The sequence below is a fragment of the Oncorhynchus mykiss genome, chromosome 30 (genome assembly GCF_057628025.1).
Source record: "Oncorhynchus mykiss isolate SJ-2025 chromosome 30, ASM5762802v1, whole genome shotgun sequence".
Classification (NCBI taxonomy): Eukaryota; Metazoa; Chordata; class Actinopteri; order Salmoniformes; family Salmonidae; genus Oncorhynchus; species Oncorhynchus mykiss.
The window spans coordinates 7706471-7730000 of NC_143051.1; the positions used below are offsets into that span (position 1 = coordinate 7706471).

At 46.1% G+C, this 23530-nt stretch overlaps 1 protein-coding gene and 1 long non-coding RNA gene across 2 annotated transcripts in view; one reads left to right on the forward strand and one right to left on the reverse strand.

The window, feature by feature from the left end:
* Positions 1-247: 247 nt before the first annotated feature.
* LOC110489363 (fibronectin type III domain-containing protein 5b-like) overlaps positions 248-23530 on the forward strand; it is a 35660-nt gene continuing 12377 nt past the window's right edge. The window contains exons 1-3 of the mRNA XM_036971173.2: positions 248-957; positions 21626-21744; positions 22690-22888. Of these exons, the coding sequence (XP_036827068.1) occupies positions 879-957; positions 21626-21744; positions 22690-22888 (397 nt within the window). The 5' untranslated portion in view covers positions 248-878. The remainder of the gene's footprint in view (positions 958-21625; positions 21745-22689; positions 22889-23530) is intronic.
* The window catches only part of LOC149970189 (uncharacterized), a 363175-nt gene continuing 342811 nt past the window's right edge, over positions 3167-23530 (reverse strand). The window contains exon 3 of the long non-coding RNA XR_016493481.1: positions 3167-3271. This is a non-coding gene — a long non-coding RNA (uncharacterized LOC149970189). The remainder of the gene's footprint in view (positions 3272-23530) is intronic.

Consider the following 23530-nt stretch of genomic DNA (forward strand, 5'->3'; position numbering starts at 1 on the left):
GAGTAGACTTTAGATTACTCAATGGCAACCTGGTGGGAGTGGAATTCAAAACTAAACCATAAGCAAACGTACATTTCGCATCCTTACTTTGGGCTAATAATACACGTTTACAATAGAATACAAAAACGGTGAGTGTCGTTTTATTAATAATCTCTGGATAAAGATTAGAAAGAGGCACAACCGAGCGCGGTGTTAAGAAGAGCGGGAAGCGCTCCACATCTCAGTTGCCTCCTGGGACTATCCTCTCAGAGAGAGAGAGACAGTGAGAGAGAGAGAGAGTGAGAGAGACAGAGAGGAAAACAAAAACAGAGAGAAAGATATGGATGAGCGGGGTGGGTTTTTGTCCATCTGACGGGAGCAGCACGTTTTATTCTGCAACCCTGGGGCTCTCAGCGCAGCCTCAGCCAGCGCACCTCGGTAAAGATGGCAACAAGAGAAAAACAACCTAAACGACTGTTTATACTATAGCCTAACGTTTGTTAAACAGGGTAGCAAACAGTGGTCACGAATTTTAGGACAACGGAATTGTCCCGTTACTGAGGTAATCGTTTCAAATAAGACCTTTTTTTGTTCTTGTTGGTGTGTGTTCATCTAACAAGTGACTGTGCCGACCGTGCCCCACCGTAAGCAGCGCACAGACCTGTCCCAGGTGCTGAAACCGCCGGTGTTGCGTTTCTGCGGCAACCAACGACCAAGTTCAGGCTACACCGCCAGTAACCGATTTTTTTTTTAATGAGAACAAGAAAAGGAGAGCGGGGGAGGAAAGGATCTTAGCGCGGTGAATGCTAAGCAACCCACTAGCCGAGGTGTCGGTCCGGCTTTCGCGAGTAAATGGGATATTCGTTTGGCCGGGCAGGATGTAAAAAATTGCTTGAAGGATGGGGAAACAAGGCTTCTCTGCGGCGACACTGCCACTGCTCGTGTTGGGCTCGCTTACGGTATCCGTTTCCGCCGGTGGTAAGTGTAAGTTGACATGTGTTGATGCTAATATGATTAATAATAGCATCCGGAATAGGATCTATCAATCGATAATCAACCAAGTCAATGACCTGACAGTTCTATGCCCGTACAAACGCATGTAAATTGAACATCCATATACTGCTAAATCAGTAAGAATAATTGTGTGTGAATATGCTATTGATTTAATAGGTTATTGATGAGAGGATGAGATGGTTCACAATCTTTTTCGGTTACTGTATCACCAACTGAATTTAGCTCTGCCCGGAGTACCCCTGAAGTACCCCCTCTTGTGCATTTTACCAGTACGCCTATGGTCTCATGAGCCTTCTCAAGAACCCCCTGTGGACAGGCCAAGTAACCCCGGGGGTCCTAGTCCCCTGGTTGGGAACCACTGGTCTAATATAATGAATGGTAGGTTAGTCTAGGGATTCTGTAGAAACACCACTTTGTAATATATATATATATATATATATATATATATATATATATATATATATATAAGAGAGAGAGAGAGCTGTGAGTACAGGTTGTAGAGGTATGAATGGATTGGTGTAGTCAAATCAAATCAAATCAAATGTATTTATATAACAAGCTTCAATGCCATACAACACTCCTTCCGTGGCCTCCAACTGCTCTTAAACGCTAGTAAAACCAAATGCATGCTTTTCAACCGTTCGCTGCCTGCACCCGCATGCCCGACTAGCATCACCACCCTGGATGGTTCCGACCTAGAATATGTGGACATCTATAAGTACCTAGGTGTCTGGCTAGACTGTAAACTCTCCTTCCAGACTCATATCAAACATCTCCAATCTAAAATCAAATCTAGTCGGCTTTCTATTCCGCAACAAAGCCTCCTTCACTCACGCAGACAAACTTACCCTAGAAAAACTGACTATCCTACCGATCCTCGACTTCGGCGATGTCATCTACAAAATAGCTTCCAACACTCTACTCAGCAAACTGGATGCAGTTTATCACAGTGCCATCCGTTTTGTTACTAAAGCACCTTATACCACCCACCACTGCGACCTGTATGCTCTAGTCGGCTGGCCATCGCTACATATTTGTTGCCAGACCCACTGGCTCCAGGTCATCTACAAGTCCATGCTAGGTAAAGCTCCGCCTTATCTCAGTTCACTGGTCACGATGGCAACACCCACCGTAGCACGCGCTCCAGCAGGTGTATCTCACTGATCATCCCTAAAGCCAACACCTCATTTGGCCGCCTTTCGTTCCAGTTCTCTGCTGCCTGTGACTGGAACGAATTTCAAAAATCACTGAAGTTGGAGACTTTTATCTCCCTCACCAACTTCAAACATCTGCTATCTGAGCAGCTAACCGATCGCTGCAGCTGTACATAGTCTATCGGTAAATAGCCCACCCAAATTTACCTACCTCATCCCCATACTGTTTTTATTTATTTACTTTTCTGCTGTTTTGCACACGAATATCTCTACCTGTACATGACCATCTGATCATTTATCACTCCAGTGTTAATCTGCAAAATTGTAACTATTCGCCTACCTCCTCATGCCTTTTGCACACAATGTATATAGACTCTCCTTTTTTTCTACTGTGTTATTGACTTGTTAATTGTTTACTCCATGTGTATCTCTGTGTTGTCTGTTCACACTGCTATGCTTTATCTTGGCCAGGTCGCAGTTGCAAATGAGAACTTGTTCTCAACTAGCCTACCTGGTTAAATAAAGGTGTTCTCAACTAGCCTACCTGGTTAAATAAAGGTGTTCTCAACTAGCCTACCTGGTTAAATAAAGGTGTTCTCAACTAGCCTACCTGGTTAAATAAAGGTGTTCTCAACTAGCCTACCCGGTTAAATAAAGGTGTTCTCAACTAGCCTACCTGGTTAAATAAAGGTGTTCTCAACTAGCCTACCTGGTTAAATAAAGGTGAAATAAAAAATAAATAAAATAAATAAATATAGCCCTACGTACATCAGCTGATATCTCAAAGTGCTGTACAGAAACCCAGCCTAAAACCCCAAACAGCAAGCAATGCAGGTGTAGAAGCACGGTGGCTAGGAAAAAACTCCCTAGAAAGGCCAAAACCTAGGAAGAAACCTAGAGAGGAACCAGGCTATGTGGGGTGGCCAGTCCTCTTCTGGCTGTGCCGGGTGGAGATTATAACAGAACATGGCCAAGATGTTCAAATGTTCATAAATGACCAGCATGGTCCAATAATAATAAGGCAGAACAGTTGAAACTGGAGCAGCAGCACGGCCAGGTGGACTGGGGACAGCAAGGAGTCATCATGTCAGGTAGTCCTGAGGCTTGGTCCTAGGGCTCAGGTCCTCCGAGAGAGAGCACACTTAAATTCACACAGGACACCGAATAGGACAGGAGAAGTACTCCAGATATAACAAACTGACCCTAGCCCCACGACACATAAACTACTGCAGCATAAATACTGGAGGCTGAGACAGGAGGGGTCAGGAGACACTGTGGCCCCATCCGAGGACACCCCCGGACAGGGCCAAACAGGCAGGATATAACCCCACCCACTTTGACAAAGCACAGCCCCCACACCACTAGAGGGATATCTTCAACCACCAACTTACCATCCTGAGACAAGGCCGAGTATTGCCCACAAAGATCTCCGCCACGGCACAACCCAAGGGGGGGGGGGGGGGGGTTAGGGTTAGGGTTAGGGTTAGGGTTAGGGTTAGGGGGCAACCCAGTCCAGTGTTTCCCAAACTCGGTTACCACCATATTATCTATAGTGGTGAAATATCTCCTAGTAGTATACTATCTATGGTTGTGAAATGTCTCCTAGTAGTATACTATCTATGGTGGTGAAATGTCTCCTAGTAGTATACTATCTATGGTTGTGAAATGTCTCCTAGTAGTATACTATCTATGGTGGTGAAATGTCTCCTAGTAGTATACTCTCTATGGTGGTGAAATGTCTCCTAGTAGTATACTCTCTATGGTGGTGAAATGTCTCCTAGTAGTATACTATCTATGGTGGTGAAATGTCTCCTAGTAGTATACTCTCTATGGTGGTGAAATGTCTCCTAGTAGTATACTCTCTATGGTGGTGAAATGTCTCCTAGTAGTATACTATCTATGGTGGTGAAATGTATCCTAGTAGTATACTATCTATGGTGGTGAAATGTCTCCTAGTAGTATACTATCTATGGTTGTGAAATGTCTCCTAGTAGTATACTCTCTATGGTGGTGAAATGTCTCCTAGTAGTATACTCTCTATGGTGGTGAAATGAATCCTATGAGACATGGTGAAATGGACAACACTCTCCAAGCTGCAATTTAATTCAAAGCATTTCAGACGTCACTGCAGTATGGCCACATACTTGATCATAGCTGCGGGGGCAGTTACACAAGTTTGACTTTCTTACAGCCTAATTTTCTAGACATCAATGTACAGCAATGTCTTCTATATCGGAGAACCCCCCCCCCCCCCCCCCCCCCGTAATATATACAAATCCTTAGCTATGGGGCGTACAAGAGCTGAATTTCATATACTTTTCACAACATCAGTGTAGCAGATATCACAATATCTTAATATAACTTCAAATAAAATAAATGAATGTAGGCTACAGCAGAACACATATGAGAATATATTTGGCCTCCTGCCTATCTGATAACATGAATCACTTATTCACATTACAAACGGGTTCTGTAAAGGTAAAGGAAATGAAAAATGTCCTGCCTTACTTTTCAAAAACTCCCACAATGCCTCTCGCCATGTCAAGTCCATTTATCTCCTGAGTGTCAACTTCTTGCTCAAAGCCATGAGCGGGCATGTGTTCTGTGATGTTTAGCCTCCTTCCAAGGCTGTTCTGAAGACTCTGGCTGTTCGTGCCTATTATATATATATATATATTTTTTATATTTTATTTTGAGTGTTAACCTGGCTGTCCTCTTTAGCCTTGTCTACAAGGCTAGCTACCACCAAATGTGCCTGGGTTCAGGCGTGTTAAAAACATTTCTTCAGAGGGCTCTTCCTTCTTTTAGTTTTTCTACGTCTGATGCAGAGGATGTTTTCAACCGGCTGTGTAAAGTACTTTAGTCAAAAATAATATAAAGTACTACTGAAGTAGTGCCACAGGCCGGCTCATAGCCTGTGGCAAAAAAATGAGGGGACGCGAACAACAGGTATCGGCCAATTAAAACATGTTCTTTATTGTAAACAAAACTATTAACTTTAAACTAAGAAAAATAATTAAGGTGTGGAAGTATCATAATGTAAGGTGTATGTAAAGTGCATGGATGCGTGAATCGGTGTGTGTGTGAATGGCTGAGTGAAAACTATGTAAAACTACAAAAGGACAAACAAAACAGGTTCATACCTGGAGGAGCAGAGAGAGAGAGAGAGAGAGAGAGAGACAGAGAGAGAGACAGATAGAGAGAGACAGAGAGAGAGACAGAGAGAGAGAGAGAGAGAGAGAGAGACAGAGAGAGAGACAGAGAGAGAGAGAGAGAGAGACAGAGAGAGAGAGACAGAGAGAGAGACAGATAGAGAGAGACAGAGAGACAGACACAGAGAGAGAGAGAGAGAGAGACAGAGAGAGAGAGAGAGAGAGAGAGACAGAGAGAGAGAGACAGAGAGAGAGACAGATAGAGAGAGACAGAGAGAGAGACAGATAGAGAGAGACAGAGAGAGAGACAGAGAGAGAGAGAGAGAGAGAGAGACAGAGAGAGAGAGACAGAGAGAGAGACAGATAGAGAGAGACAGAGAGAGAGACAGATAGAGAGAGACAGAGAGAGAGACAGAGAGAGAGAGAGAGAGACAGAGAGAGAGAGACAGAGAGAGAGACAGAGAGAGAAAGAGAGAGAGAGAGAGAGAGAGAGAGACAGAGAGAGAGACAGATAGAGAGAGACAGAGAGACAGACACAGAGAGAGAGAGAGAGAGAGAGAGACAGAGAGAGAGAGAGAGAGAGAGATGATTAGTGACACAGTTTAAATACTCTGATCCCAGGTGACTTCAATCACTAACGACCCCCCTCTGCCTGCAGGAGGAACCGCCCCTGTAAAAAATTATATAAAGTACTACTTAAGTAGTTATTTGGTGGTATCTATACTTTACTTTACTATTTATCTTTTTGGCAACTTTTACTTTTACTTCACAAAAATTTACTCCATACATTTTCCCTGAAAGCCAAAAGTACTCGTTATGTTTTGAATGCTTAGCAGGACAGGAAAAATGTCAAATTCAAGCACTGCCTCTGATTCTGGCGGAAACACTAAACACAAATGCATCTTTTGTAAATAATGTCTGAGTGTTTTTTTTTGTATTTGTGTTTACTATGGATCTCTATTAGCTGCTGCCAAAACAGCAGCTACTCCTCCTGGGGTCCAGCAAAATTAAGGCAGTTTATACCATTTTAAAAACATTACAATACATTCACAGACTGTGTGCCCTCAGGCCCTTCCTCCACCATTACCACATATATGCAGTACAAACTCCATGTGTATGTATAGTGTGTATGTTATCGCGTGTGTGTGTATGCATGTGTCTGTGTTTATGTTTGTGGTGCTTCACAGTTCCCGCTGTTCCATAAGGTGTATTTTAATCTGTTTTTTAAATCTAATTTTACTGCTTGAATGAGTTACTTGATGTGGAATAGAGTTCCATGTACCGATAGTCATGGCTCTATGTAGTACTGTGGAATAGAGTTCCATGTAGTCATGGCTCTATGTAGTACTGTGGAATAGAGTTCCATGTAGTCATGGCTCTATGTAGTACTGTGGAATAGAGTTCCATGTAGTCATGGCTCTATGTAGTACTGTGGAATAGAGTTCCATGTAGTCATGGCTCTATGTAGTACTGTGGAATAGAGTTCCATGTAGTCATGGCTCTATGTAGTACTGTGGAATAGAGTTCCATGTAGTCATGGCTCTATGTAGTACTGTGGAATAGAGTTCCATGTAGTCATGGCTCTATGTAGTACTGTGGAATAGAGTTCCATGTAGTCATGGCTCTATGTAGTACTGTGGAATAGAGTTCCATGTAGTCATGGCTCTATGTAGTACTGTGTGCCATCCATAGTCTGTTCTGGACTTGGGGACTGTGAAGAGACCTATTGTGGCATGTCTTGTGGGATATGCATGGGTGTCTGAGCTGTGTGCCAGTAGTTTAGACAGACAGCTCGGTGCATTCAACATGTGCTGCTCTACCTTCTGAATGCACCTTCTAAATTCTGAATGCCCCTTCTGAATGCCCCTTCTGAATGCACCTTCTAAATGCACCTTCTGAATGCCCCTTCTGAATGCCCCTTCTGAATGCCCCTTCTGAATGCCCCTTCTGAATGCCCCTTCTGAATGCACCTTCTCGGTGCATTCAATACCTCTCATAAATACAAGCAGTGACGAAGTCAATCTCTCCTCCACTTTGAGCCAGGAGAGATTGACATGCATATTATTAATATTAGCTCTCTGTGTACATTCAAGGGCCAGCCGTGCTGCCCTGTTCTGAACCAATTGCAATTTTCCTAAGTCCTTTTTTGTGGCACCTGACCACATGACTGAACATGTGGTCAGTGACAAAACTTGGGCCTGTAGGACCTGCCTTGGTAACAGTGCTGTCGGAAGGTAGAAACTAGGGCCTGTAGGACCTGCCTTGGTGACAGTGCTGTGAGAAGATAGAAACTAGGGCCTGTAGGACCTGCCTTGTTGACAGTGCTGTGAGAAGGTAGAAACTAGGGCCTGTAGGACCTGCCTTGTTGACAGTGTTGTCAGAAGGTAGAAACTAGGGCCTGTAGGACCTGCCTTGTTGACAGTGCTGTCGGAAGGTAGAAACTAGGGCCTGTAGGACCTGCCTTGGTGACAGTGCTGTGAGAAGGTAGAAACTAGGGCCTGTGAGGCCTGCCTTGGTGACAGTGCTGTGAGAAGGTAGAAACTTGGGCCTGTAGGGCCTGCCTTGGTGACAGTGCTGTGAGAAGGTAGAAACTAGGGCCTGTAGGACCTGCCTTGTTGACAGTGCTGTCGGAAGGTAGAAACTAGGGCCTGTAGGACCTGCCTTGTTGACAGTGTTGTCAGAAGGTAGAAACTAGGGCCTGTAGGACCTGCCTTGTTGACAGTGCTGTCAGAAGATAGAAACTAGGGCCTGTAGGACCTGCCTTGTTGACAGTGTTGTCAGAAGGTAGAAACTAGGGCCTGTAGGACCTGCCTTGTTGACAGTGCTGTCAGAAGGTAGAAACTAGGGCCTGTAGGACCTGCCTTGTTGACAGTGCTGTGAGAAGGTAGAAACTAGGGCCTGTAGGACCTGCCTTGTTGACAGTGTTGTCAGAAGGTAGAAACTAGGGCCTGTAGGACCTGCCTTGTTGACAGTGCTGTGAGAAGGTAGAAACTAGGGCCTGTAGGACCTGCCTTGTTGACAGTGTTGTCAGAAGGTAGAAACTAGGGCCTGTAGGACCTGCCTTGTTGACAGTGCTGTGAGAAGGTAGAAACTTGGGCCTATAGGGCCTGCCTTGGTGACAGTGCTGTCAGAAGGTAGAAACTAGGGCCTGTAGGACCTGCCTTGTTGACAGTGCTGTGAGAAGGTAGAAACTAGGGCCTGTAGGACCTGCCTTGTTGACAGTGTTGTCAGAAGGTAGAAACTAGGGCCTGTAGGACCTGCCTTGTTGACAGTGTTGTCAGAAGGTAGAAACTAGGGCCTGTAGGACCTGCCTTGTTGACAGTGTTGTCAGAAGGTAGAAACTAGGGCCTGTAGGACCTGCCTTGTTGACAGTGCTGTCAGAAGGTAGAAACTAGGGCCTGTAGGACCTGCCTTGTTGACAGTGTTGTCAGAAGGTAGAAACTAGGGCCTGTAGGACCTGCCTTGTTGACAGTGTTGTGAGAAGGTAGAAACTAGGGCCTGTAGGACCTGCCTTGTTGACAGTGTTGTCAGAAGGTAGAAACTAGGGCCTGTAGGACCTGCCTTGTTGACAGTGCTGTGAGAAGGTAGAAACTAGGGCCTGTAGGACCTGCCTTGTTGACAGTGTTGTCAGAAGGTAGAAACTAGGGCCTGTAGGACCTGCCTTGTTGACAGTGCTGTCAGAAGGTAGAAACTAGGGCCTGTAGGACCTGCCTTGTTGACAGTGTTGTCAGAAGGTAGAAACTAGGGCCTGTAGGACCTGCCTTGTTGACAGTGTTGTCAGAAGGTAGAAACTAGGGCCTGTAGGACCTGCCTTGTTGACAGTGTTGTCAGAAAAAGGGAGCAGCGCTTTATCATGGACGTACTTCTCTCCCATCTTAGCTACTGTTATATCAATATGTTTTGACCATGACAGTTTGGTCACCTCAACTTGCTCAATTTCCACATTATTTCTTACAAGATTTAGTTGAGGTTTAGGGTTTAGTGAATGATTTGTCCCAAATACAATGCTTTTAGTTTTTAGAAATATTTAGGACTAACTTATTCCTTGCCGCCCACTCTGACACTAACTGCAGCTCTTTGTAAAGTTTTTGCAGTCATTTCAGTCGCTGTAGTAGCTGATATGTATAGTGTTGAGTCATCCGCCTGCATAGACACACTGGCTGTCCTCAAAGCTTGTCAGTAGTAAAGATTGCAAAAAAGTAAAGGGCCTAGAAAGCTGTTGGACTGTGCCTCTGGCTATCCATACATTTTAAAAACAAGAACATGTTGCTGTCTGCTTTGCTTAATGTAGGGGATTTGAAATGATTTATACTTTAACTTTTGATACTTAAGTATATTTAAAACCCAAATACTTTTAGACTTACTCAAGTAGTATTTTACTGGGTGACTTTTACTTAAAGTAACTTTCTATTAAGGTATCTATACTTTTACTCAAGTATGACAATTGGGTACCTTTTCCACCCACTCTTTTGCTAGTTTAATCGCTCCAGTAATTTCTAGACCCAAGCTCCCCACCTTTTTGCATGTTGTATAGCCCGACATTGATTTCTGCATGACAAGCCAGGTTTTATGTTGGCTTGTTCTTGAACTGCAAATTGCAACTGCTCCGAGCACTTTGTTGGTGGACGCACTGCCCTTCTCTTCCCCAGCTCTGACTCGCTAGTAAGCCTATTAGCTAGTGGACGTGGTGATGTTGAACTGGCGGGATTAGCATCGCTGCTAGCTAGTAAGCCTATTAGCTAGTGCACGTGGTGATGTTGAACTGGCGGGATTAGCATAGCTGCTAGCTAGTAAACCTATTAGCTAGTGGACGTGGTGATGTTGAACTGGTGGGATTAGCATCGCTGCTAGCTAGTAAACCTATTAGCTAGTGGACGTGGTGATGCTGAACTGGCGGGATTAGCATCGCTGCTAGCTAGTAAACCTATTAGCTAGTGGACGTGGTGATGTTGAACTGGCGGGATTAGCATCGCTGCTAGCTAGTAAACCTATTAGCTAGTGGACGTGGTGATGTTGAACTGGCGGGATTAGCATCGCTGCTAGCTAGTAAGCCTCTTAGCTAGTGGACGTGGTGATGCTGAACTGGCGGGATTAGCATCGCTGCTAGCTAGTGTAACAGTATAACTTTAGTCCGTCCCCGGGCGCGAACCAGGGACCCTCTGCACACATCAACAGTCACCCTCGAAGCATCGTTACCCATCGCTCCCTGGCTGTGCGCGCACCACCGCTAACTAGCTAGCCATTTCACATCCGTTACACTAGTAAGCCTAATAGCTAGTGGAGGTGGTGATGCTGAACGTCAAATTCGATTGCCTCTTCGGCAGGATAGCCTAGTGGTTAGAGCGTTGGACTACTATCCGAAAGGTTGCAAGTTCAAATCCCTGAGCTGACAAGGTACAAATCTGTCGTTCTGCCCCTGAACAGGCAGTTAACCCACTGTTCCTCGGCTGTCATTGAAAATAAGAATTTGTTCTTAACTGACTTAACTAGTAAAATAAATCAAATCACATTTTATTTGTCTTTCCCACAATTCAAATTCAGTATGGAGACGACTAGACTAGACTTGGCGTGTTCACAAGCCACTACTACCAAGACCTGTGTCAAGATCAGTTACTTACTCCACCGGCCCTCTCCATAAGCTTTATGTACAAATGAGAGAGCAGGTCTGGGATCAGTGTAGCAGGATATGATGATTACATAGTAGGATCACAGCACTTTTACATGATGGTCTTTCTGGGGAACGGGATAAATAACGAGGAGGCAACTTGATTTAACACTGATCAATTTTATTCGAATGTCGACAGTGAGAACAGTGAGATAATTAAGCACTGCGATATGGCCAATCTACCACGGCTAAGGGCTGTTCTTCTGCACGACGCAGTCTATGCTCTGCTAACAGCTTCCTTCTCAAATGATGCATGATAATTATAAGGTATTGCAGTAAACTGGGATTCTAAAAAATTTGAAAATTATTCTAAATTCCAGACATTGTCTAAGCTGTGTGTGTGTGTGTGTGTGTGTGTGTGTGTCCTTCGAGCATTCCTTGGCATACAGTGTTGTTGACAGTAATTAACCGTAAAGTAATCTATCATCACTGTGAGACGATGGGAACCAGTTGATGAGATTTTTTCTCTAACCTCTTAGTTCTGCTGTGTCAGCAAGAGACTGATAAATGAGCTGGTTTTGGCAAACAATCCCAGACATATCACAACGCCTTTGGAAAGAATTCAGAACCTCGTGACTTTTTCCACATTTTGTTACATTACAGCCTTATTCTAAAAATTGATTTGATTTATTGATTCAATTTACACACAATGACAAAGCAAAAAACACATTTTTAGAAATTTTTGCAAATGTATTGAAAATAAAAAAATAGAAATGTCACATTTACATAAGTAATCATAAGCTTTGGCTGCGATTACAGCATTGAGTCTTCTTGGGTATGACGTTACAAGCTTGGCACACCTGTATTCGGGGAGTTTCTCCCATTCTTCTCTGCAGATCCTCTCAAGCTCTGTCAGGTTGGATTGGGAGCATCGCTGCACAGCTATTTTCAGGTCTCTCTCTGTTCGATCAAGTTGAAGTCCGGGCCCTGGCTGGGCCACTCAAGGACATTTAGAGACTTGTCCCAAAGCCACTCCTGCGTTGTTTTGGCTGTGTGCTTAGGGTCATTGTCCTGATGGAAGGTGAACCTTCGCCCCAGTTTAAGGTCCTGAGTGCTCTGGAGCAGACTTTCATCAAGGATCTCTTTTTACTTTGCTCCATTCATCTTTCCCTCGATCCTTACTAATGTCCCAGTCCCTGCCGCTGAAAAATATCCCCACAGCATGATGCTGCCACCACCATGCTTCACCGTAGGGATGGTGCCAGGTTTCCTCCAGATATGACGCTTGGCCTTCAGGCCAAAGAGCCAAAGAGTCTTGGTTTCATCAGACCAGATAATCTTGTTTCTCGTGGTTTGAGAGTCCTTTAGGTGCCTTTTGGCAAACTCAGGCAGAGGAGTGGCTTCTGTCTGGCCACTCCACAATAAATGCCTGATTGGTGGAGTGCTGCAGAGATGGTTGTCCTTTAGGAAGGTTCTCCCTTCTCCACAGAGGAACTCTGGAGCTCTGTCAGAGTGACCATCGGGTTCTTGGTCACCTCCCTGAGTCTTTGTGGTTCCAAACTTCTTCCGTTTAAGTGTAGGCCACTGTTCTTCGGGACCTTCAATGCTGCAGAAATGTTTTGGTAGCCTTCCCCAGATCTGTGCCTCAATACAATCCTGTCTCTGAGCTCTACGGACAATTCCTTCAACCTCATTTTATTTATTTTACTAGGCAAGTTAAGAACAAATTCTTATTTTCAATGACGGCCTAGGGGTTAACTGCCTGTTCAGGGGCAGAACGACAGATTTGTACCTTGTCAGCTTGGGGATATGAACTTGCAACCTTTTGGTTACTAGTCCAACGCTCTAACCACTAGGCTACCCTGCTACCCCGCCTCATGGCTTGGAACCTTACATAGACAGGTTTGTGCCTATCCAAGTCATCTCCAGTCAACTAATTTTACAACAGGTAGACTCCAATGAAGTTGTAGAAACATCTCAAAGATGATCAATGGAAACAGGATGCACCTGAGCTCAATTTTTGAGTCTCATAGCACAGGGTCTGAATATAAATGAAAATAAGATATTTCTGTTTTTATTTGTAATACATTTGCTTTTTCATTATGGGGTATTGTATTGTGGGTATTGATGAGGAAAATGTTTTTATTTAATCCATTTTAGAATAACATGCTGACCCCACTGCTCACATCACGTGAGTGTTGCAAAAGTGTTGCAAAATAAATGTACATGTTATTCAATCATTGCATCCACAGTGCTCGCACGCGTCAACGAACGTCTGTGAAGCCAGGCACTAAAATTGAACTTGGTTCTATTTGTGATGCTTGAAGTGCTGCAAGTCCCCCCCTTTCCCATCTCCTCATTGTTTTGGGTGATTGAAAGATGAACTGAGGTCAACACTCCAGTCCAGTTGGTGGTGGTAACACACATTACAGTTGGTTTCCAAACAGCCATATAAAGTCCACAGAAGAAGAAGAATCTTGAAGGAGGAGAGATTACTAGAAACTAACTAGGTTGACCCTTTAATCTGTGGATTAATTGTCGGAGTAGAGGCGTTGTTTATTTCAGGTAAAATAACAACCCAATGTTTATATTTCCCAGGACAAATTAGCTAGCAACCAAGCTAGCTAAATTGCCATAAATGTTTAATGCTTTTCAACCTGTTTGTTTTGATATTTCAACATGCGTGTCCTGACCGTGTCTGGTGTCCGTGGACAAAATCATTATGGGCATTTGGACACACACCCACGAGTGGTCTGGTCAGTATGTAAGGCTGTAACGTAACAAAATGTGGAAAAGCGAAGGGGTCTGCATACTTCCCGAATGCACTGTACATGCACACACACACACATAGGACACACACACATCTTTTTCCAAGATGGCGTAGAAGTGCAGACGTTTTTTTGTTGTCTTCTCGTGTACTTTTTGTATTATTCGTCTTTTTTGGTATATATTTCAATTTATTTTCAATCTCTTTTCAATTTTTAAATTAAATATACCTTCCGTAACCCGTCTCACCCAATGTGGTATGGATCCGCAATTTTTTATAGCCAGAACCTCCATCAGAGGCTAGCCATCAGAAGCTAACCAGCTAATTAGCTACTAACTATTTAGTCATTGTCAGCCACTGCTAGCGGCCTTTACCTTCTGCACAGACACCAGCCATTTTTTTTAGCCTGGATAATACTTGCCAGCCTGCCAGCATCGGACTGTTTCCTCCACTACAACACCGGATTCCTGACGTAAACCCTGGACCATTACTCCTGATCTTCACAGTTAGCTAGCTGCCGCCGAGTGACCCAGCCCCGAAGCTAGCCCCGAGTCAGGCCCACCTCCCGGCCCCAACACTGCTAAAATCCACTAATCCTCCTGATCCCTGCCGTAAGCTCTGGTCCTTTGCATCTGATCATCGCTGTTAGCTAGCTGCTATCGAGTGGCTATAGTGGCTAACTCCCCTGCCCCGAAGATAGCACCAGTTAGCCGCGAGCCAGGCGCATCTCCCGGCTAGCAAACGAAATTACAACAGCTACAATACCTTTTTCGCCATCTGGCCCTTGTCGAACACAGCGCCCCGCTGTACCACCACTCCATCCTCGCCCTCAACCGGTCTGTACCGGACGTCAGAGCAGAAGCTTCTACTAGCCCCGGCCTGCTAACTTTAAACGCTGCGTAGTAACGACTACCCCGCGGCTTCCCTGCTCCATCTATTTCTGTTCACCGGACCCTATGATCACTTGGCTCCATAGCTGATGCCTGCTGGACTGTTCATTAATCACGGTACTCCCTCCATGCTTTCCGCCTGGCTACCCCAACCCCGGCCAACAGCTCCACACCCCCTGCAGCTACTTGCCCAAGCCTCCCCAGCTTCTCATTCACCCAAATCCAGATAGCAGATGTTCTGAAAGAACTGCAAAACCTGGACCCGTACAAATCAGCTGGGCTAGACAAATCACTGGTCACGATAACAACACCCACTCGTAGCACGCTCTCCAGCAGGTATATCTCACTGGTCACGATAACAACACCTCCAAAGCCAACACCCCCTTTGGCCGCCTTTCCTTCCAGTTCTTTGCTGCCACTGACTGGAACGAATTGCAAAAATCGCTGAAGCTGGAGACCTATATTTCCCTCACTAACTTTAAACATCAGCTATCTGAGCAGCTAACCGATCGCTGCAGCTGTACCTAGCTCATCTGTAAGTAGCCCACCCAATATTCCTACCTCATTCCCATCTTGCTTTTATTTACCTTTCTGCTCTTTTGCACACCAGTATTTCTACTTGCACATCATCATCTGCTCATCTATCACTCCAGTGTTAATTTGCTAAATTGTAATTACTTCGCTACTATGGTCTATTTATTGCCTACCTCCTCACGCCATTTGCACACACTGTATATAGACTTTCTTTTTTTCTATTGTGTTATTGACTGTACACTTGTTTATTCCCATGTGTAAATCTGTGTTGTTGTTTGTGTCGCACTGCTATGCTTTATCTTGGCCAGGTCGCAGTTGTAAATGAGAACTTGTTCTCAACTAGCCTACCTGGTTAAAGGTGAAATAAATAAATAATAATTACACACAGGACACTAACAATTGCACTCTGAGGACACTGGCTGGCTGTATCTCATTGTCTCAAAGTGGTTTCCTTTCCTAATATCCTTGTCAACTTTCCTTCATTTGCACTGAGGAGAGGAAGACACTGTAGACTATTGAGATTCACCCACAGGGTCGATAGTTCCAAGGCCGTGTCGCAATACTCTTCAAATACTGCCTTTCCTCATCAGCACTTATATGGGTGACTGTGTGTGACTGTGTGACTGTATGACTGTGTGACTGTGTGTGACTGTGTGACTGTGTGTGACTGTGTGACTGTGTGTGACTGTGTGACTGTGTGTGACCGTGTATGACTGTGTGACTGTGTGTGAGACTGTGTGACTGTGTGTGACTGTGTGTGACTGTGTGTGAGACTGTGTGTGAGACTGTGTGTGTGACTGTGTGTGAGACTGTGTGACTGTGTGTGACTGTGTGTGAGACTGTGACTGTGTGTGAGACTGTGTGACTGTGTGAGACTGTGTGTGACTGTGTGACTGTGTGTGACTGTGTGACTGTGTGTGACTGTGTGACTGTGTGTGACCGTGTATGACTGTGTGACTGTGTGTGAGACTGTGTGTGAGACTATGTGTGACTGTGTGTGAGACTGTGACTGTGTGTGAGACTGTGTGACTGTGTGCGACTGTGTGTGAGACTGTGTGACTGTGTGTGAGACTGTGTGACTGTGTGCGACTGTGTGCCTGTGTGCGACTGTGTGACTGTGTGTGGTGTGTGACTGTGTGTGACTGTGTGCGACTGTGTGACTGTGTGTGGTGTGTGACTGTGTGTGCCTCCAACATCAAATCAAAATCAAATCAAATGTATTTATAAAGCCTTTCTTGCATCAGCTGTACAGAAACCCAGCCTAAAACCCCAAACAGCAAGCAATGCAGGTGAAGAAGCACTGAGGCTAGGAAACATCTCTCCTTAATGAGGCCATCAACCGTGCAGCCTCCCTGATGTGTGAGTTGTTATCAGCATCAGACACACAGTCGGGGGGACAGTTAAACAGATCAAAAACAAGCTAAGAGAAAACATCAGCAGAAAGCAGATATCAGGGTCAGAGAGCAGATATCAGGATTAGACAGCAGATACCAGGGTCAGACTGCAGATATCAGGATTAGACAGCAGATATCAGGATTAGACTGCAGATACCAGTATTAGACAGTAGATACCAGGGTCAGACTGCAGATATCAGGGTCAGACTGCAGATATCAGGGTCAGACTGCAGATATCAGGGTCAGACTGCAGATATCAGGGTTAGACAGCAGATATCAGGGTCAGACAGCAGATATTATGGTTAGACAGAAGATAGCAGGGTCAGACAGCAGATAACGGGGTCAGACAGCAGATACCAGGGTCAGACAGCAGATATCATTGCCCAGAAAGCAAATATCAAAGTTAGACTGCAGATATCAGGGTCAGACAGCAGATACCAGGGTCAGACTGCAGATATCAGGGTTAGACTGCAGATATCAGGGTTAGACAGCAGATACCAGGGTTAGACTGCAGATATCAGGCTTAGACTGCAGATATCAGGCTTAGACTGCAGATATCAGGGTGAGACAGCAGATATCAGGGTGAGACAGCAGATATCAGGGTGAGACAGCAGATATCAGGGTCAGAGAGCAGATATCAGGGTCTGACAGCAGATATCAGGGTGAGACAGCAGATACCAGGATTAGACAGCAGATACCAGGGTCAGACAGCAGATACCAGGGTCAGACAGCAGATATCAGTGTCAGACTGCAGATATCAGGGTCAGACTGCAGATATCAGGGTTAGACAGCAGATATCAGGATTAGACAGCCGATATCAGGGTTAGACAGCGGATATCAGGGTCAGACAAGCAGATATCAGGGTCAGACAGCAGATACCGGGGTAAGACAGCAGATACCAGGGTCAGACAGCAGATATCATGGTTAGACAGAAGATATCAGGGTCAGACAGAAGATATCAGGGTCAGACAGCAGATACTGGGGTCAGACAGCAGATACCAGGGTCAGACAGCAGATATCACTGCCCAGAAAGCAAATATCAAAGTTAGACTGCAGATATATGGGTCAGACAGCAGGTATCAGGGTCAGACTGCAGATATCGGGGTCAGACAGCAGATATCAGGGTCAGACTGCAGATATCAGGGTTAGACTGCAGATATCAGGATCAGACAGCAGATATCAGGGTTAGACAGCAGATACCAGGGTTAGACTGCAGATATCAGGCTTAGACTGCAGATATCAGGCTTAGACTGCAGATTTCAGGGTGAGACAGCAGATATCAGGGTGAGACAGCAGATATCAGGGTCAGACAGCAGATATCAGGGTCTGACAGGAGATATCAGGGTGCGACAGCAGATACCAGGATTAGACAGCAGATACCAGGGCCAGACTGCAGATACCAGGGTCAGACAGCAGATATCAGGGTCAGGCTGCAGATATCAGGGTCAGACTGCAGATATCAGGGTTAGACAACAGATATCAGTATTAGACTGCAGATATCAGGATTAGACAGTCGATATCAGGGTTAGACAGTGGATATCAAGGTCAGACAAGCAGATATCAGGGTCAGACAGCAGATACCAGGGTTAGACAGCAGATATCAGGGTCAGACAGCAGATATCATGGTTAGACAGAAGATATCAGGGTCAGACAGAAGATATCAGGGTCAGACAGCAGATACCGGGGTCAGACAGCAGATACCAGGGTCAGACAGCAGATATCACTGCCCAGAAAGCAAATATCAAAGTTTGACTGAAGGAATCAGGGTCAGACAGCAGATATCAGGGTCAGACTGCAGATATCAGGGTTAGACTGCAGATATCAGGGTCAGACAGCAGATATCAGGGTTAGACAGCAGATACCAGGGTTAGACTGCAGATATCAGGCTTAGACTGCAGATATCAGGGTGAGACAGCAGATATCAGGGTCAGACAGCAGATATCAGGGTGAGACAGCAGATATCAGGGTGAGACAGCAGATATCAGGCTCAGACAGCAGATATCAGGGTCAGACATTCTCACTGACAGAGAGTAACCTAGTGAGAGAGAGAGTACTGTATAATCTTCTTAAAGGACCACTTCAGGATTTTGGAAATGAGGCCCTTTATCTCCTTCCCCAGAGTCAGATGAACTCCTTTATCTCCTTCACCAGAGTCAGGTGAACTCCTTTATCTCCTTCCCCAGAGTCAGATGAACTCCTTTATCTCCTTCACCAGAGTCAGATGAACTCCTTTATCTCCTTCACCAGAGTCAGATTAACTCATTTATCTCCTTCCCCAGAGTCAGATGAACTCCTTTATCTCCTTCCCCAGAGTCAGGTGAACTCCTTTATCTCCTTCCCCAGAGTCAGGTGAACTCCTTTATCTCCTTCCCCAGAGTCAGATGAACTCCTTTATCTCCTTCACCAGAGTCAGATTAACTCCTTTATCTCCTTCCCCAGAGTCAGGTGAACTCCTTTATCTCCTTCCCCAGAGTCAGGTGAACTCCTTTATCTCCTTCCCCAGAGTCAGGTGAACTCCTTTATCTCCTTCCCCAGAGTCAGATGAACTCCTTTATCTCATTCCCCAGAGTCAGATGAACTCCTTTATCTCATTCCCCAGAGTCAGATGAATTCCTTTATCTCCTTCCCCAGAGTCAGATTAATTCCTTTATCTCCTTCCCCAGAGTCAGGCGAACTCCTTTATCTCCTTCCCCAGAGTCAGATGAACTCCTTTATCTCCTTCCCCAGAGTCAGGTGAACACCTTTATCTCATTCCCCAGAGTCAGATGAATTCCTTTATCTCCTTCCCCAGAGTCAGATGAACTCCTTTATCTCCTTCCCCAGAGTCAGATGAACTCCTTTATCTCCTTCCCCAGAGTCAGATGAACTCCTTTATCTCCTTCCCCAGAGTCAGATGAACTCCTTTATCTCCTTCCCCAGAGTCAGACGCTATTTTTATGTCTCTGTCTCCAGTATGAAGGAAGTTAGATGTAGTTTCACAAGCTCATGCTAGGTAGTGTTGGTGTAATTGCTGGAAGTCTATGGGTCTCTACTAACATGAACAACACTTTACAATACAATAACATACTGTACAATAACATTCATCCATTATATAAAGACAATGAAAACGGAACAGTACCCAGCTTCACTGAGGAGTGGGGGCTAGCCCAGATAATAAATCAACCAATGCTAGATCTCTTCCTGACAAGATTAATTAACATAACAGAAAAACTATCGACCCACATCCAGCACAGGACTGGTGTGTGTGTGTCTGTGTGGCGTGTGTGTGTGGCGTGTGTGTGTGCAGCATGTGTGTGGTTTGTATGTGTGTATGGCACGTATGCATGTGTGGCGCGCGTGTGTGTGGTGCGCGTGTGTTTGGCACGTGTGTGTGTGTGTGGCGTGGGTGGTGTGTGTGTGGCGTGTGTGTGTGCAGCATGTGTGTGGTTTGTATGTGTGTGGCACGTGTGCGTGTGTGGCGCGCGTGTGTGTGGCACGTGTATGTGCGTGGCGCGCGTGTGTGTGGTGTGCGTGTGTTTGGCACGTGTGTGTGTGTGGCGTGTGTGTGTGTGGCGTGTGTGTGTGTGGCATGTGTGTGTCTCACTCCCATAATGAGAGAAGGAGAAAGTGTGTGTAGAATGATATCAGTGTTTCCCTCTTTCCTCAGACAACAGTAAAAGAGGATGCTAATCAAAACAATTGAGCAGTCTCCGTCTCACCCATCTTCTCCCCAACAGAAAGCAGTCTCCCTCTCGCCCATCTTCTCCCCAACAGAAAGCAGTCTCCCTCTCACCCATCTTCTCCCAACAGAAAGCAGTCTCCCTCTCACCCATCTTCTCCCAACAGAAAGCAGTCTCCCTCTCACCCATCTTCTCCCCAACAGAAAGCAGTCTCCCTCTCACCCATCTTCTCCCCCCAAAAAAGCAGTCTCCCTCTCACCCATCTTCTCCCCAACAGAAAGCAGTCTCCCTCTCGCCCATCTTCTCCCCAACAGAAAGCAGTCTCCCTCTCACCCATCTTCTCCCAACAGAAAGCAGTCTCCCTCTCACCCATCTTCTCCCAACAGAAATCAGTCTCCCTCTCACCCATCTTCTCCCCAACAGAAAGCAGTCTCCCTCTCACCCATCTTCTCCCCCCAAAAAAGCAGTCTCCCTCTCACCCATCTTCTCCCCAACAGAAAGCAGTCTCCCTCTCACCCATCTTCTCCCAACAGAAAGCAGTCTCCCTCTCACCCATCTTCTCCCAACAGAAATCAGTCTCCCTCTCACCCATCTTCTCCCCAACAGAAAGCAGTCTCCCTCTCACCCATCTTCTCCCCTTCAAAAAAGCAGTCTCCCTCTCACCCATCTTCTCCCCAACAGAAAGCAGTCTCCCTCTCACCCATCTTCTCCCCAACAGAAAGCATTCTCCCTCTCACCCATCTTCTCCCCAACAGAAAGCAGTCTCCCTCTCACCCATCTTCTCCCCAACAGAAAGCAGTCTCCCTCTCACCCATCTTCTCCCAACAGAAATCAGTCTCCCTCTCACCCATCTTCTCCCCCCAAAAAAGCAGTCTCCCTCTCACCCATCTTCTCCCCAACAGAAAGCAGTCTCCCTCTCACCCATCTTCTCCCAACAGAAAGCAGTCTCCCTCTCACCCATCTTCTCCCAACAGAAATCAGTCTCCCTCTCACCCATCTTCTCCCCAACAGAAAGCAGTCTCCCTCTCACCCATCTTCTCCCCTTCAAAAAAGCAGTCTCCCTCTCACCCATCTTCTCCCCAACAGAAAGCAGTCTCCCTCTCACCCATCTTCTCCCCAACAGAAAGCATTCTCCCTCTCACCCATCTTCTCCCCAACAGAAAGCAGTCTCCCTCTCACCCATCTTCTCCCCAACAGAAAGCAGTCTCCCTCTCACCCATCTTCTCCCCAACAGAAAGCAGTCTCCCTCTCACCCATCTTCTCCCCAACAGAAAGCAGTATCCAGGTACAGGACATGCATAGTACTGCACTGGACTCTTTAAAGGTGACCCACCGGACTACCAGCAAAAGGCTGTGTGATGTCATAAGTTAAGACACATGACCCTTCTCACCTTCTGTCCCGTTGGCTCTGTCAGTGTTTCTCAGTGTTAGACACTTTCTCACCTCTCCTGTGGTGTGTGTGTGTGTGTGTGTCTAGACTCAGCCCTGTCGGCTCCTCTCAATGTGACGATCAGGGAGCTGGAGGCGAACACAGCCATAGTCACATGGGAGATACTGGAGGGAGATCCCGTCATCGGATTCGCCATCACACAACAGGTAGGGAAGTGTATGTGTGTGTGTGTGTGTGTGTGCGTGCGTGCGTGCGTGTTGGGTCAGGGAGTTGGTTAGTTGAACTACAGTTGTGTGATGAGCAACCTTGTCTGAATCTGAGATACAGAAAACTCTTGTTTGCTCCCAGAGCTAATGCCTAGGCTTTGTCTCAGTGGGCCAAGTCAGTGGGCTAGGGCAGTGGGCTTTGTATCAGTGGATCAAAACAGTGGGCTAGGGTAGTGGGCTTTGTCTCAGTGAGCAATGGCAGTGGGATTTGTCTCAGTGGGCTAGGGCAGTGGGCTTTGTCTCAGTGGGCTAGGGCAGTGTGCTAGGGCAGTGGGCTAGGGCAGTGGGCTTTGTCTCAGTGGGCTAGGGCAGTGGGCTTTGTCTCAGTGGGCTAGGGCAGTGGGCTTTGTCTCAGTGGGCTAGGGCAGTGGGCTTTGTATCAGTGGACCAAGACAGTGGGCTAGGGCAGTGGGCTTTGTCTCAGTGGGCTAGGGCAGTGGGCTAGGGCAGTGGGATTTGTATCAGTGGGCTAGGGCAGTGGTCTAGGACAGTGGGTTTTGTCTCAGTGGGCTAGGGCAGTGTGCTAGGACAGTGGGCTAGGACAGTGGACCAGGACAGTGGGCTAGGGCAGTGGGCTAGGACAGCGGGCTAGGTCAGCGGGCTAGGACAGTGGGCTAGGGCAGTGGGCTAGGTCAGTGGGCTAGGACAGTGGATAGGACAGTGGGCTTGGACAGTGGGCTAGGACAGTGGGCTAGGACAGTGGATAGGACTGTGGATAGGACAGTGGGCTAGGACAGTGGGCTAGGACAGTGGGCTAGGTCAGTGGGCTAGGACAGTGGGCTAGGACAGTGGGCTAGGGCAGGTTAGATATCTGATATCTGGTCTGTATCCTTGTGTTACGGCCCTAACCTTAACCCTAACCCCTCCTGTTGTCATTGGTTACAGAAGAAGGATGTGCGTATGCTGCGGTACATCCAGGAAGTGAACACGACCACGCGCTCCTGTGCATTGTGGGACTTGGAGGAGGACACAGAGTACATTGTTCATGTCCAGAGCGTCAGCATGGGAGGCAGCAGTCCTCCCAGTGACCTGGTCAGCTTCAGAACTCCCAGAGAGTCTGAGAAACTGGCCTCCACAGTACCAGGTAGGTAACACACAACCTGGCCTCCACAGTACCAGGTAGGTAACACACAACCTGGCCTCCACAGGCCCAGGTAGGTAACACACACAACAGAATTACAAAATGTTCATTTTTGAATGTGAACAGAAGAAAAACCTCAGCAGGAAATTCTAATATTATACAACATCTCAATTAATTATAATGTTATACAACATCTCTACATTTCCCATAACGATTGGCTATTCTACCGTTCTGATACAGAGCAGCAACGCATGGCTGTCTTTGTCATGTAAATATAGCAACACTTCCAGGTTGACCATCTCCTCTCTCAGCGACCCAGATACACACAGAGGAAGAGAAGAGCTTCACACAGAGAGAGGAATACATCGGCACTTACATCACACAACAGATAAACAGATGTACACAGGAGAGGATGGGAAAACATTAGAAGCACTGGTGCCAAGATAATATTTAGATAATGTTAAGGTAACGTTAAAGACAATATAGTACTTCTAATGTACTTCTGTTTTCTTCTCTTCCTCTGTGTGTATCTGGTGCCAAGATAATGTTACAGTAACGTTAAGGATTGTTGTATTCTAGTTCCCGCTTCTCAAAGTCAAAGTGAATGATTATTTTTATAATCATGTTTCGACGTTTAATCTTGGA